The sequence below is a fragment of the Cucumis sativus genome, chromosome 6, assembly GCF_000004075.3.
Source record: "Cucumis sativus cultivar 9930 chromosome 6, Cucumber_9930_V3, whole genome shotgun sequence".
Lineage (NCBI taxonomy): Eukaryota > Viridiplantae > Streptophyta > Magnoliopsida > Cucurbitales > Cucurbitaceae > Cucumis > Cucumis sativus.
Window position 1 is genome coordinate 23,385,026 of NC_026660.2, and position 12,330 is coordinate 23,397,355.

A 12,330-nucleotide genomic window follows, 5' to 3' on the forward strand; every position below is an offset into this window, starting at 1 on the left:
TTCTCGCTTTTTTCCACTCTTTGTCCTTTCTAATTCTTCCTTTTCCATTAGCTTGCTTAAAACAGAAACAAGTCAACCAAATGATTTTGCCTTAATTGTTACATTCATTGCCTTTTTCTCTTTTCATTTCTATCCTCAAATCTCACCTTTTACTTTTTATACCTCTTCCTCTATTTTATGCAATAGACAAATTTTAACAACTATTAATTTAAATTAATCGTTTTTTTCATATTTAGATTTTATCTAAACATGCTTTTATTATATAATTAAAATTATAGTAATATTTAACTTTATATTAAAAGATGGATTTTGAATAGTTAAAGGCATGTTAAAAAGCACAATGATAACGTGGTGTTATAAACTATTTCAAATATACTTACAAAGGTGTCTGTTTGCTAGATGTGTAAAACTAAATGATAATGATAAGCTTGTTAGGTTAATTTATGATTAGAGGAGGATGGTTATAATTTTGCATTATAGAATAGGAAGAGACGTCAATTAAAGAAGAAATTGATATATAGGTTAGGATGCATCTATGTGTCCAAAGAGGAAGTTGTATCATAATGTATGAATGGAAAGAAAAAATAAAAATTGAAAGCAGGATTGTGTCGTAAACAGTGTCGATGAGAAAAATAGTTGGAGAAAAAGGGGCATAGTGCCGTTCGTTACGCCACCCTATTAAAATTATTTTATGTCTCTCTCCCTCCCTCCCTCTCTCTCCCTCCCTCTCTCTCTCTCTCCCTCTTCTCTATAATTCATTCGATTGTCGGGAAGAGAGTGGAGAAAATAAAACCAGAAATTCCAACACACAAACCTTCCACCCCTTCAACAATGGCGGATTCTAGGGTTTCTAGGGGTTTAAGGTGATACGGATTCCTAATTTCTCCATGGAAATGCCTGGACGGAGGTCAGATTACTCGCTTTTAAGTCAAATTCCGGACGAGGAAGTTGGAACGGGAGTTTCCACTTCCTTTTACGACTCTATAGCAGCTGGGGGAAACGTTATTAAAGGGAGAACCGATAGAGTTTTTGATTGGGATGGGATTGGTGATCACAGGTTAAACACGCAGGCGTATCGAACAGGGAACCTGTATTCATGGATTGGTTTGCAGAGGCATTCCAGTGGAAGCAGCTACGATGATAGCTCTCTCTCTAGTGATTACTACGCACCGACGCTATCAAACGCTGCAGCAAATGAGATCAATGCATTGGAATACATCCACGATGATGATTTCAGAGTGATGAAAGCTGTGGGAAGTGGAGGTTCGTCTGGAAAGAGCTGGGCCCAGCAGACGGAAGAGAGTTATCAGTTGCAGCAGGCCTTGGCTCTTAGGCTTTCTTCAGAGGCTACTTGTGCTGATGATCCCAACTTTATGGATCCGTTGCCAGACGAGGCAGCTTTAAGGTCGTTATCCATTTCAGCTGAGGCCATCTCGCATCGATTCTGGGTAAGAGTTTGCTTTCGTTTTTTCCCCCTTGTTTGTTTAAGATCATCTCTCAATAGTTGTTTTTTTCTTGTGCTTTAATCATCTGACCCTTCTTCGGCTTCACTTGGGTATCTTAAAGCATGCTTTATGTTGAGCGTGTAATTCAATTTCGCTATTTGGTGTTATTAGCTGGTCTTTCTTTCCATTATCTTCTTGTCAAAGGATGGGGATTTATTTGGTGTGATGTTTCATAGGTTGGTATTGTGAATTAGCAGTATTTTGGATTTCCATGAGAAAAATAGGAAGAGAAAAACTATTGGGAAGACAATATTTGCAATTTTGTTGGGGAATGTTCAAACCTAGTCATAAATCATCCTGGGTCTACTTGCTCTTTTACAAGATAACTAATATAGTAGCTTGTAACCAGAAGTGCCGGTTCTCCATCCTTAAAAAGTCCCTAAAGAATAAACTGAAATATGGGGATTAAAGGTCTAAAGTAAAGTATCTGATCTGAAATTTCTTTTTTGCCAACTGCAAGTTTAAATATATAAAATTGATTGGAAAGGCAGAGTTTATCATTCTTAGCCCCTTCTTAGAAGAAGACTGTGAATCCATAAATCGCACTTTTAACACAACTTGTAACTCTTTATCTTTGTGTCCGCATGTTATCTTACAGTTTGGTACTTATCAGGTAAATGGATGTATGTCATATTTTGAGAAAGTGCCAGATGGTTTTTATCTAATTCATGGGATGGACCCATATGTATGGTCATTATGCACCAATCTGCAAGAGGATGGGCGTATACCATCATTTGAATCTCTGAAAACTGTTGACTCCAGCATCGCTTCATCAATTGAAGTAGTTTTGATAGATCGGCATAGTGATGCTAGCTTAAAAGAACTGCAAAACAGGGTGCATAATATTGCTTCTAGTTGTGCAACTACAAAAGGGGTTGCAGATCATTTAGCGAAGCTGGTATGCAATCACTTGGGGTGAGTTGTCTACAATGATTTGGATTTGTACATGTAGGATAAATGCCCGAGTAGCATGGCTTTTTGATACGACTTTTTTTTTCAATCTACTTCATATCACTCAATAATCTTTGATCCTTGAACCGCTCTATGATATATTAGTAAATCTTCAATTGCATTACCAGGGGTTCAGTTTCTGAGGGAGAAGATGACTTGGTTTCTTCCTGGAAGGAATGCAGCGATGACTTAAAGGAATGTTTGGGATCTGCCGTTATTCCCTTATGCAGCTTATCTGTTGGCCTTTGCAGACATCGTGCTCTTTTATTCAAAGTGAGAATTTCTTTTTATGCAAATCGGTTGGATAAATATTTTATGGATCACAATCATTATCTTTTCATTTTACCTTTGCTTGTAATATATATTCCATATCGTAGTCAAAATATTGTCTGCGGTTCCTGGTGATTGATTAGTAGCACGTTCCTTCAGGTGTTTTTGCCGAAATGCATCTTTTTGTTAGTATGATTTGTCATAAATAGTATAAGTGATACTTATAGTTTGAGTATGAGATGGTAGATCTTATATCAATACTATTTAAACAAACATGGCTAAGAATATAACTTTTGCAGGTCCTAGCTGATTCAATTGATTTGCCCTGTCGAATTGCTAGGGGTTGTAAATATTGCACTAGAGATGATGCTTCATCTTGCCTTGTTAGGTTCGGGCTTGATAGGTATGCTTGTTCTCTTCATTGTTCTCAATTCAGATAAAGTTTTCATGTAATGTCTGAGTTCTTGACACAATAGTCTTAATATTCAGGGAATATCTCATTGATCTGATTGGGAGGCCAGGTTGCTTATGCGAACCTGATTCTTTGCTCAATGGTCCATCATCCATCTCAATTTCTTCACCATTGCGATTTCCAAGACTAAAACCTATTGAATCTATCATTGATTTCAGGTCACTGGCCAAACAGTATTTCTTGGATAGCCAATCACTTAATGTTGTATTTGATGAAGCTTCTTCAGGTGATTTTTATTACAGGAATGCTAAGCTATCATACATACACACACTCACACATTTTAATCTCTTTACTTATCTTTTGCTGCTACTACTACTACTATCATTATTGTCTTCTTTTTTTAGTCATTTTGAAATTTGTCAAGCCATCTTTAATGAGAACAAGCTTTCAGAACTAGTGGCTGCTTATATTTTTTTCGTTACTCAGTAATTTATCTTAGTAGGGGATTTTCTGGATCATTCACCTTCCACTTTTTAGCTATGGAGTTTAGACCTTTTGTAAGTTTGACTTAACTGCAACATATGACAAGCTTCATAAACATACATTAGAGTACTTAACGTTGTGATGGATATATTCAACATACATGATGCCTAAAGCATCTTGTTCCTAAGAATTGTGATGGATTCTGTTACATGATACATCCATTGTTTTTCTGCATTCCTCTTGTGAGTGGACTTGTTGAGGTTGAATGGTCAGTGTCGTAATAAGTTCTTGCAATGTCAATCCATTTTACATGTTTCTGTTTTTCTATTCCTTTTTGTTACCCCCCTCCCCTGTGGTCTATTTGTATCTTTTCATCTGATTGGGTTGCTGACTGGCTCTTTATTTATTTATTTAATGGTGAATTTGTTGTGCTCTTTGAATATTTCATTTATCAATGAAACTGTTTCTTATAAAAAAAAAAGTTCTCTAACACAATAGTTTCTAACAAGTTCAGAATTTTCATTTCCAGGGAATGTTGTATCTGGGAAGGATGCTGCGTTCTCTGTCTATCAGAGGCCATTAAATAGGAAGGATGGAGATAGAAAAATCATAGTGGTTACTGGTGACAAGGACAGAAATTCTCAGTTATTGAATAAAAAAGCAGCCCAACTGAATACTCAAGATGGAAAGTCTGAGCAATTTAGATCATGTGTTACTTCTCAATATAGTGTACAGTCGACCCCTTTAGTAGAAAACGTAGTCCCTTTGAACCATATCTCACCCATTGGTTCCAAAGATTCTGAGCATCTCTTAGCATTGTCTCATCCAAGGGTGGATCATGCTAACAATTTACCATTTGTTGACGGTAGTCAGTTGATTAGAAAACCAAATGATCTTTCCCTTGGCTTAGAAGATTTGGTTATTCCATGGAAAGATCTTGATTTGAGAGAGAAAATTGGAGCAGGTATATATTTTCTCATTCTGGAAGAAAAATTTTGTGCCTTCCCATTGCAAATGAATTTTAGCCAGCGAGTGATGTATTTTATAATATCAATTCATTGTTCTCTATGTAGTAGGCATACTAACTCTTTACTTGGTAAATTCAGGTTCTTTTGGGACTGTATATCATGCTGATTGGCATGGCTCAGTAAGAACCCCCAATTTTCTTTTTTCTCTCTTAACATAGGTTTCAGATTTTCAGTTCTATTGTTAATCGTTTTTTAAAATTTATTGATACATGATGAGGACTAATTTTGTGTGCGTTGGAAATTTTAGGATGTTGCTGTGAAGATTCTGATGGAACAAGACCTTCATGCAGAACGTTTTGATGAATTTCTTAGGGAGGTACATGTCAAAATTTTTAAAGCACCCATAATATTTTGAAGCTAACTTTTTAGCAATGTGCTCTACTTGCAAGTAACCATTCAGTAGGTTCAATAACATTTCTGTATTTCTAGGTTGCCATAATGAAATGTCTACGACATCCAAACATCGTTCTCTTTATGGGTGCAGTCACAGAGCCTCCAAACTTGTCCATTGTAACAGAATACTTATCAAGGTTCTCCAAATTCCTCAAGGGTTTAAATGCTTATAACTATAAAATAGTTATATGTTCACCAATTGATGACTTGATTGCAGGGGTAGTTTGCACAGGCTTTTGCACAGACCTGGGGCACGTGAAGTCTTAGATGAGAGACGACGGTTAAACATGGCATATGATGTTGTATGTAATATCAAGCAATGTAGCTTTTAGTTGTTTGCACTTGTTATTTTATGAATGCCATTATTAATTATCATTATCATGTATTGACTTCTGTTCATTCTTTTGAGCTTACTGTTCTGTCATTGATATTAACAGGCAAAGGGAATGAATTATCTTCACAAACGTAATCCCCCAATTGTTCATCGCGATTTGAAATCACCAAATCTTTTGGTTGATAAGAAGTACACTGTGAAGGTTCGTGCTGAAAAGATTTTGGTTTCTAAATTGATTGTTGACATTCAATTTAAGATTCCCTGAGCTAGTCGTACTATTGAATTTTAGTGTCATTCTTTTTCAAAAGAACTAATAAATTTCTTGTTAGACTCATGTCTGCCGGGAAAGTCTTATTAGTTGTCATTTTATTTGATGTTTGGGGATAATCTACCTCATTTTTGAATCACTGATTATGCATATATATTGTGGCATTTCATTTCTGATTAATATGTATATATCTTCATGAGAATATCAATATAATCTGTCATCAAATTGAATTATGAAAGTTAATGCATTGAATTGATCTATGTTTACTATACTTTCAGGTATTACTTTTTTTTTTTCAATGCATACGCGTTGTGGCATTGATTTATTGTCAACCATGCAAAGATGCTTTATTTTCACATGCTGTGAAATGATCGAAGTTTTAATTAATCGGTGTCCTATGAATTTGTTTGATTCATTGCACTGTTGAATAAAACTTGATTATTGAATGTACATGGGAGGAAATCCTTTTAGAATGTTATTATAACAGAATCCTGGTGAACTAGATTTTATTTTAATGGTTCTAATTTTATTTAGTTAACTTTCTTTTGAGGTAGGGGATGAGACCCCTTGAATAAAAATTCTATTAGTTAAAACAGAATCCTGATTGTTTATTATTAGTTAACCTGCTTTTGCTTGGAGAAGGGAGAATTGAATATGAACTTGGTTTTAGAAAATATTGACTTTTTGTTGATAATGTTCTTAGTGATGGTGCCAGTTCTTTCCCATTTCCTACTCCCTCTCTCTGCGTGTGTGTGTTTGCTTTGATCGATTAATGTGGTGTTTACCTGGTGGTATTTTATGTAGGTTTGTGATTTTGGGCTTTCACGCTTGAAGGCACACACATTTCTTTCGTCAAAATCAGCTGCTGGGACTGTAAGTTCTTGTGTGTATGGCATTATTCCACACAATAATTGTCAGATGTTTCTTGAGTCTGGACATTTTATTAACCTACAAAAAATACTACTTCCCATTTATTAGCCTGAGTGGATGGCACCAGAAGTTCTCCGTGATGAGCCATCAAATGAGAAATCTGATGTTTATAGTTTTGGTGTGATACTATGGGAGCTTGCTACATTGCAGCAACCATGGGGCAACATGAACCCACCGCAGGTTTGCTTTCAAGATTAAGATTATTTATTAATGCTATAACCAAAAACTTTCTTTTTTTCCTTTGCTTGATTAATAACAGTTTAAGTTGTCCAAAACCAATTTTTTATAGGGATATTTGTTGGCTGAAGAATGGTGATAACAGTTTAAGCATGTTACTTGCTCTTTATCTCAGTTTTTCCTACATTTTTATGATGCTTTACATTACAGTAAATTTGCGCTGCGTAATCCAGTTGGTGACTTCTTATATATTGTTGTATGATACTTTTAGCTGGATAATTCTGTCATCGCGAAACCCTGAAATGTCAAATAATGTTAAGTTAATTTGTCAACCTGATGGAAAATTATCCTGTGTAGGTTGTGGCAGCTGTTGGTTTCAAAGGTAAAAGGCTTGAGATCCCATGTGATTTAGATCCTCGAGTTGCTACTATTATAGAGGCTTGCTTTGCCAGGTTAGTTGAACTTCTGCAAGATATTCCTACACTGTTTTGCTCTCAATGTTATCGAGTAATAATTGGATTTATACTTCAGTGAGCCTTGGAAACGCCCTTCCTTTTATGAAATAATGGAATCGTTGAAGCCATTGATCAAACCTGCTACACCTCATCAAGTTCGCTCAAACGTGTCATTAGTTACTCAGTGAGGGGACCCAAGGGACATCTCAATTTTGTTCATGTGAAAACAGAGTTTTCAAAAGGTTTGTCTGGCAGATTAAGATGCTGTTCATATAGATTCAGGTGTGTGTTCTGTATGGTTTCTGGCCTGATTCTTCTCTGTTCTTCACTACTTGTGTTCTTAATGGTAGAGAACTGTTTTGACTTTCATGGGAAGAGGAAGGAAAACTTGCGATCTTGATCAATTAGACAAAACTAGTCTTCTTTCCAGAATGCAAGCTTCTACTTCCATCTTGAAAGGTGTTACTGTTAGAGAGAAGTTTCTAAAAATCCTACGTCCTTTCCAGTATATATTTTGATTAATCAAGCCTATGGTTTCTCTATGTAGAACTGTCTTAGCTTTTAATATTCCTCAACTAAACGGATGGGATCTTAAATTAAGGAATGTTCCTGCATGTCATATCTTCATGATAATATAACTAACTCTAGAAGTTGAGATAAGCTAAATAATGCATACAATAGATAATATTACTCATGCATTAGAGTCCTTGTTTGCGTCAACATTTTTTTTGGCCGGGGTTCGATTTGTTGATATTATTGTTTCTTCTTTCCTTGGTGGGGAGGCATTTACTGTTTATTTTGCAATGTTCAAATTGTTGACAGCATACTGCTTGTGTTTCATTGCAGATTCATTCGTGTATATTAATTTCTTCGCTGAAACTGCCTCCATTTTTTAGGCAAACCAAGGAACTGCCTTCAGTTTTGTTGACACCCATGTCCTCTCTTTACGACCAAAATATACATATACCCTCTCCAGCTGTTCAATGTCAACTGTTGTGCTCTTTTATGTATGATTTTACCGTGGCCGCTGTGTCTATCAAAGACAGCCCACTCTTTCCACAGTTCTAACTTTTCCCTCTTGTACAAACAAATATAGCTGAACCATTCCATTGCAGGCAATTCAAATAGAGAGGTTTACTACAGAGTCCCTCGAAGTGTCTCATGTTAATATGGAGTTAAAAAAGCCGCTTCAAAATTCTTTAGCAGCCACATTAGATTCGAAACCTTGAAGTGTTGATATTGTACAATAACACAACTTTTAACAAATCCTTTACTCCATTGTTTTTTGTATATCCATTTCTCAAGTACTCTGTTCTGTATACACAAGGAAAACAATCGTCTGGATGATCCTATACATAAAACAGATTAGAAAATCAGATAAATGAAGAATACAAGGAAACTCAAAATGAAAACCAAATGGGGGAAAAAAAATCCTATTCGGACCTTTTTTTTCGTACAGGGAATTGTAGTTTGGGCCTACTTTGTTGAGCAGGCTTTCTACCCACTACTTTGACATCTTTTGACGACTGGGAACAGAACCAAGTGTTTAGCTTAGCCTAACATTTGATTATAGGACCAAAGTCTTGGGCAGATAGATTTGGTGAGTGCAAATTGTACGTCTCATTCTCTTCTGTCTTATGTTGTCCCTCATCTTTACTTGTACTCAACTCGATCCTTGACTTGAGCACTTTCAACCGTGATGATATGGTTCTTTGTAGATTGATGTTCCACAAGCAGCAAGCATAGGCGTTTGATTGAAGTAAAAAGAGTACGTTGATTCACAAGGTAAATAAGAAGACTATAGCTTACAGGTAAAAAATTATTTTAGGTATTGTTTCACAGACAAATCAAATTTCTACCATCCCAACGTATACCAAATAGAATAATATACATAAATAAGGATTTGAACTTCTTGAGGCGTTACTGTTACATGTTGATTATTGATGCGTTATGTTCACTCTAGCCTGACTCTTGTTTGTGTTGAAGAAAATAATAATAAGAGAAAGTACTTACGACAAGTCTTGAGTAGTCTTGCTAGCATCATCACCTAAGATTAAGGTTTGCAACAGTGTTGGGGAATGTCCCCACGGGGAAAACATTCCCATCCCATCCTTTCCCTGTCCCTTTCTTGAAGTGAAATCTTTTTTGTGTACTTTTATAAATCATACTCTTTAAATTGAGTTCGAACTTCTTTCTTTAATTTTTATTTCTCATGAAGACCGAAAGAAACATTGAATTCTTTTAATTTTTTTTAACAAAAAATGTATTTAAAAATAAAACGGGGGTGGTGGGGGATACCCTTCCCATCACCGGCCATTGCCAGGTATCCATCTTCTGTCAAACCATGCGGTTGAGGACTTGATCTTGTGGGAACTTTTTTAAACCTTACGTAAAATCTGAGTGAGATGAATATTAAAACTAATTGGTTGATAGTGGAATGTCACTGGTGACCTAACACATGCTTTACGGTTCGTTGTAAATATTATAGTTTTGAATATGTGACTCAATCAATTCTTTTATTAATAGTATGAAAGAGGAGGTGGAGATTTTAAATTGTTTGATGTCATATAGGGAGCCCTCTTTTTTTTTTTTCTTCCTTGAGACAAATATTTCTTCTCTTTCTCCAACCCTATCATGCCCTCCATCACTCCCTACTTCCCCCTCTTTTTAATTGGTTTTGCTTCCCCTATTAGACAATTATTTTCTTTATTATTACTTTTTTGGTCAATTATAAAATATCCAGATTTCAAGTAGAAGGTGATTACTGAAATGGTTGGTAGTATAAGCTTCACATGAACAGTGAGGTATGGGTTATATGGTTACGTTACTATATTTGTGGGATGGTCCAGTAATAAATCTCAATTTAACTAAGATTGTGGCCAATTCACAAAGTTAAAATTAATTTGATTGAATTTATGAAAGTAGGTTGTTATTCATGGAATGGATAAATCCACGGTAAGATATTGATGTTGATATGCCGTAAGATTTTCAATAATAAAAGCAAAGTGTAAAATCTACTTTCATAAAGGAAAAATGACAAGTGTAAAATCGAGACAAAAGTGAGTTAAATATTGTTCAAACAAGTGAAAGAACTCCATGAGAGAGAAATGAGCTTTACAAATTAGAACCTTAAGAGAAGAAATCCATGAGGTGATTAGGTGTAAAAGGTCTTCTCTTCCTTAGGTTGCTTCATTTGTTGTCTTCTTGTTTAAAATCTTCATTCATATCACTTTTTATTGGTCTATCACATCTCGAGTCACCTTGTCTCGTATAAGCAAATTTAAGTATTAAAATACATAGAGGTGAAATGAGCTTTTTCTTAACTGATTTTGACTTTACATTTTTTTTAATTAACAAATTCATTATGGATAGAAATATGTTTTTTTTTTCCTACCACTTAGTTTGATCATTTTTTCTCAATAGAAAAACGTCATATTCTTTTTTAGTTGTCCATGTCCCAAGTGTTTTTTGGAATCTTTTTTTTAAAAAAAACTAATTGTTTACAGAAAAATTGATTTTATTTAATTGTAACTTTTTTCAAAGTTATTTCAAACATTGTACATTTGTTAAATGTAAAAAAAGAATATATGAAGCATGATGCATGATGTATGCTCTTCTCTCTCTTAAGTTGACTATCAAAACTTAATCATGCTCAAAATAACCAACGTCATATAGCATGTGCAATTTAATTTAAGCAATTCAAAATTATTAACAATAATTCACACACTACAAAGTCATACCACCTATGTCACCAAAGAACTAACATTATTGTAATAAGTCAAATAAGAAGTCTCCATCCATCCCAAGATGGAATAAGTCTTCTTCTTTTTTTCTTAAACTTCTGGAGAGAAAGAATATTACTATTAGAACTATAAATCACAGCTTTTTAAAGATGATTCAATTAATCATGCAAACAAAATTAGAACTATGCCAAGAGACATATATGGATGCCAATGTCAAAAACATGATGTCAAGTAAAAGAACGAATTTATTGTCTAAAAACATCACGACGGCAAACCAATACACGTCAAACTTAAAATAACCTTTCCAAAATAAGTAAATTAAAGCAACCTATAATTGACCATTTTTGTTCTAAAATATAATTATAACATGTCATCTTCCCACTTTGTTCACATTCCATATTAAAAATAATTTGAAAATTTGTAAGGAGAGACTAAAAAAAACCCAACTATTGAATCTACATTTTTTTGTTGGTTCATAATTTTTCTCCGATTATAATACAAGCACTTCTAATTGACTTCTTCTAAAAGAAATTAATTAAAAATCTTAATTAAAGTCCAAAACATACGTAGTTTCAAATCCAATTAATAACATACGTCCTTGATACATAAATGAACCGATGAACTTCCAATCTCATGAACAAGATAGATATTACTATATTTCATTAAAATTGGAAGTAAAGATTGAGAGGAAAACCAAGAACAGTAACTGATTAAAACCAAAATAGGAGGTGAAAAGAAAAGTTGATCCGCCGGTTTCAATGTGGCTCTCGGTTTTTGCCTCTCAACCAATCCCCACCGCCCATCTCCTCCACACCAACCCATTTTTCTTTCTTTCTTTCTTTTTTTCTAAGACTTTGAAAGCTATTTATTTTTTCCAATTTTGACCTCCTCTTCTTGGGCCCAATTACTAAGAAATCTAAACCTTTTTCTTCTCTCTTTTCTCTTCACTTCAACCAATAAAAAGGCTTTATATGAATGGATACAAGGGTGACATTTATTATAATAGCATATACTATAGAGAGGGAGGGATGACAATTCCCAATTGTCTAAGTCAACTATTAATAGACATTAAAACTAAGAGGAAAAAAAAAGCTAAAATTGAAATCTCAGAAGGTAAACTTATAATATTTTATAAAATTCAAAATTTAAAATAGAAAAAATATTTTTATTAATATTTTAAAAATAATTTATCAAAAAAGAGAATGGTAGAATGTTGTGTATGAGAGTAAACATGATAGACCAAGAAATGGAGTGGATGAACCAAAAACTACATCATTAGTTGATTATAGATGAAGAGGGATTCAAATCCAAACACTATCACTTTTTTTTTTTTTTCAATTTCAAAAGGTTAAATAGATGGAGAAGATTGGAGAATTAACCA

General features: G+C 34.4%; 1 protein-coding gene across 4 annotated transcripts; it reads left to right on the forward strand.

Annotated features, from left to right (window-relative positions):
- Positions 1-610: 610 nt before the first annotated feature.
- Positions 611-8,710, forward strand: CTR1 (serine/threonine-protein kinase CTR1). Of its 4 annotated transcripts, XM_011659389.2 has the most exons (17): positions 611-1,448; positions 2,119-2,420; positions 2,585-2,729; positions 3,026-3,129; positions 3,216-3,424; positions 4,151-4,585; positions 4,728-4,768; positions 4,897-4,965; positions 5,079-5,179; positions 5,260-5,344; positions 5,480-5,578; positions 6,449-6,517; positions 6,623-6,754; positions 7,109-7,203; positions 7,283-7,448; positions 7,557-7,665; positions 8,053-8,628. In XM_011659389.2, the coding sequence occupies exons 1-15, from the start codon at positions 888-890 to the stop codon at positions 7,392-7,394; spliced, it is 2,559 nt and encodes an 852-aa protein (XP_011657691.1). In that variant the 5' UTR covers positions 611-887; the 3' UTR covers positions 7,395-7,448; positions 7,557-7,665; positions 8,053-8,628.
- Positions 8,711-12,330: the final 3,620 nt, after the last annotated feature.

Excerpts from the sequence above, each read along its gene's own strand:
- CTR1 (XM_011659389.2), top strand. The coding sequence starts at position 888 with ATGGAAATGCCTGGACGGAGGTCAGATTACTCGCTTTTAAGTCAAATT. Across the intron at positions 3,130-3,215 it reads GTTAGGTTCGGGCTTGATAG|GGAATATCTCATTGATCTGA; the intron begins GTATGCTTGTTC and ends CTTAATATTCAG. Across the intron at positions 4,769-4,896 it reads ATGCTGATTGGCATGGCTCA|GATGTTGCTGTGAAGATTCT; the intron begins GTAAGAACCCCC and ends TGGAAATTTTAG.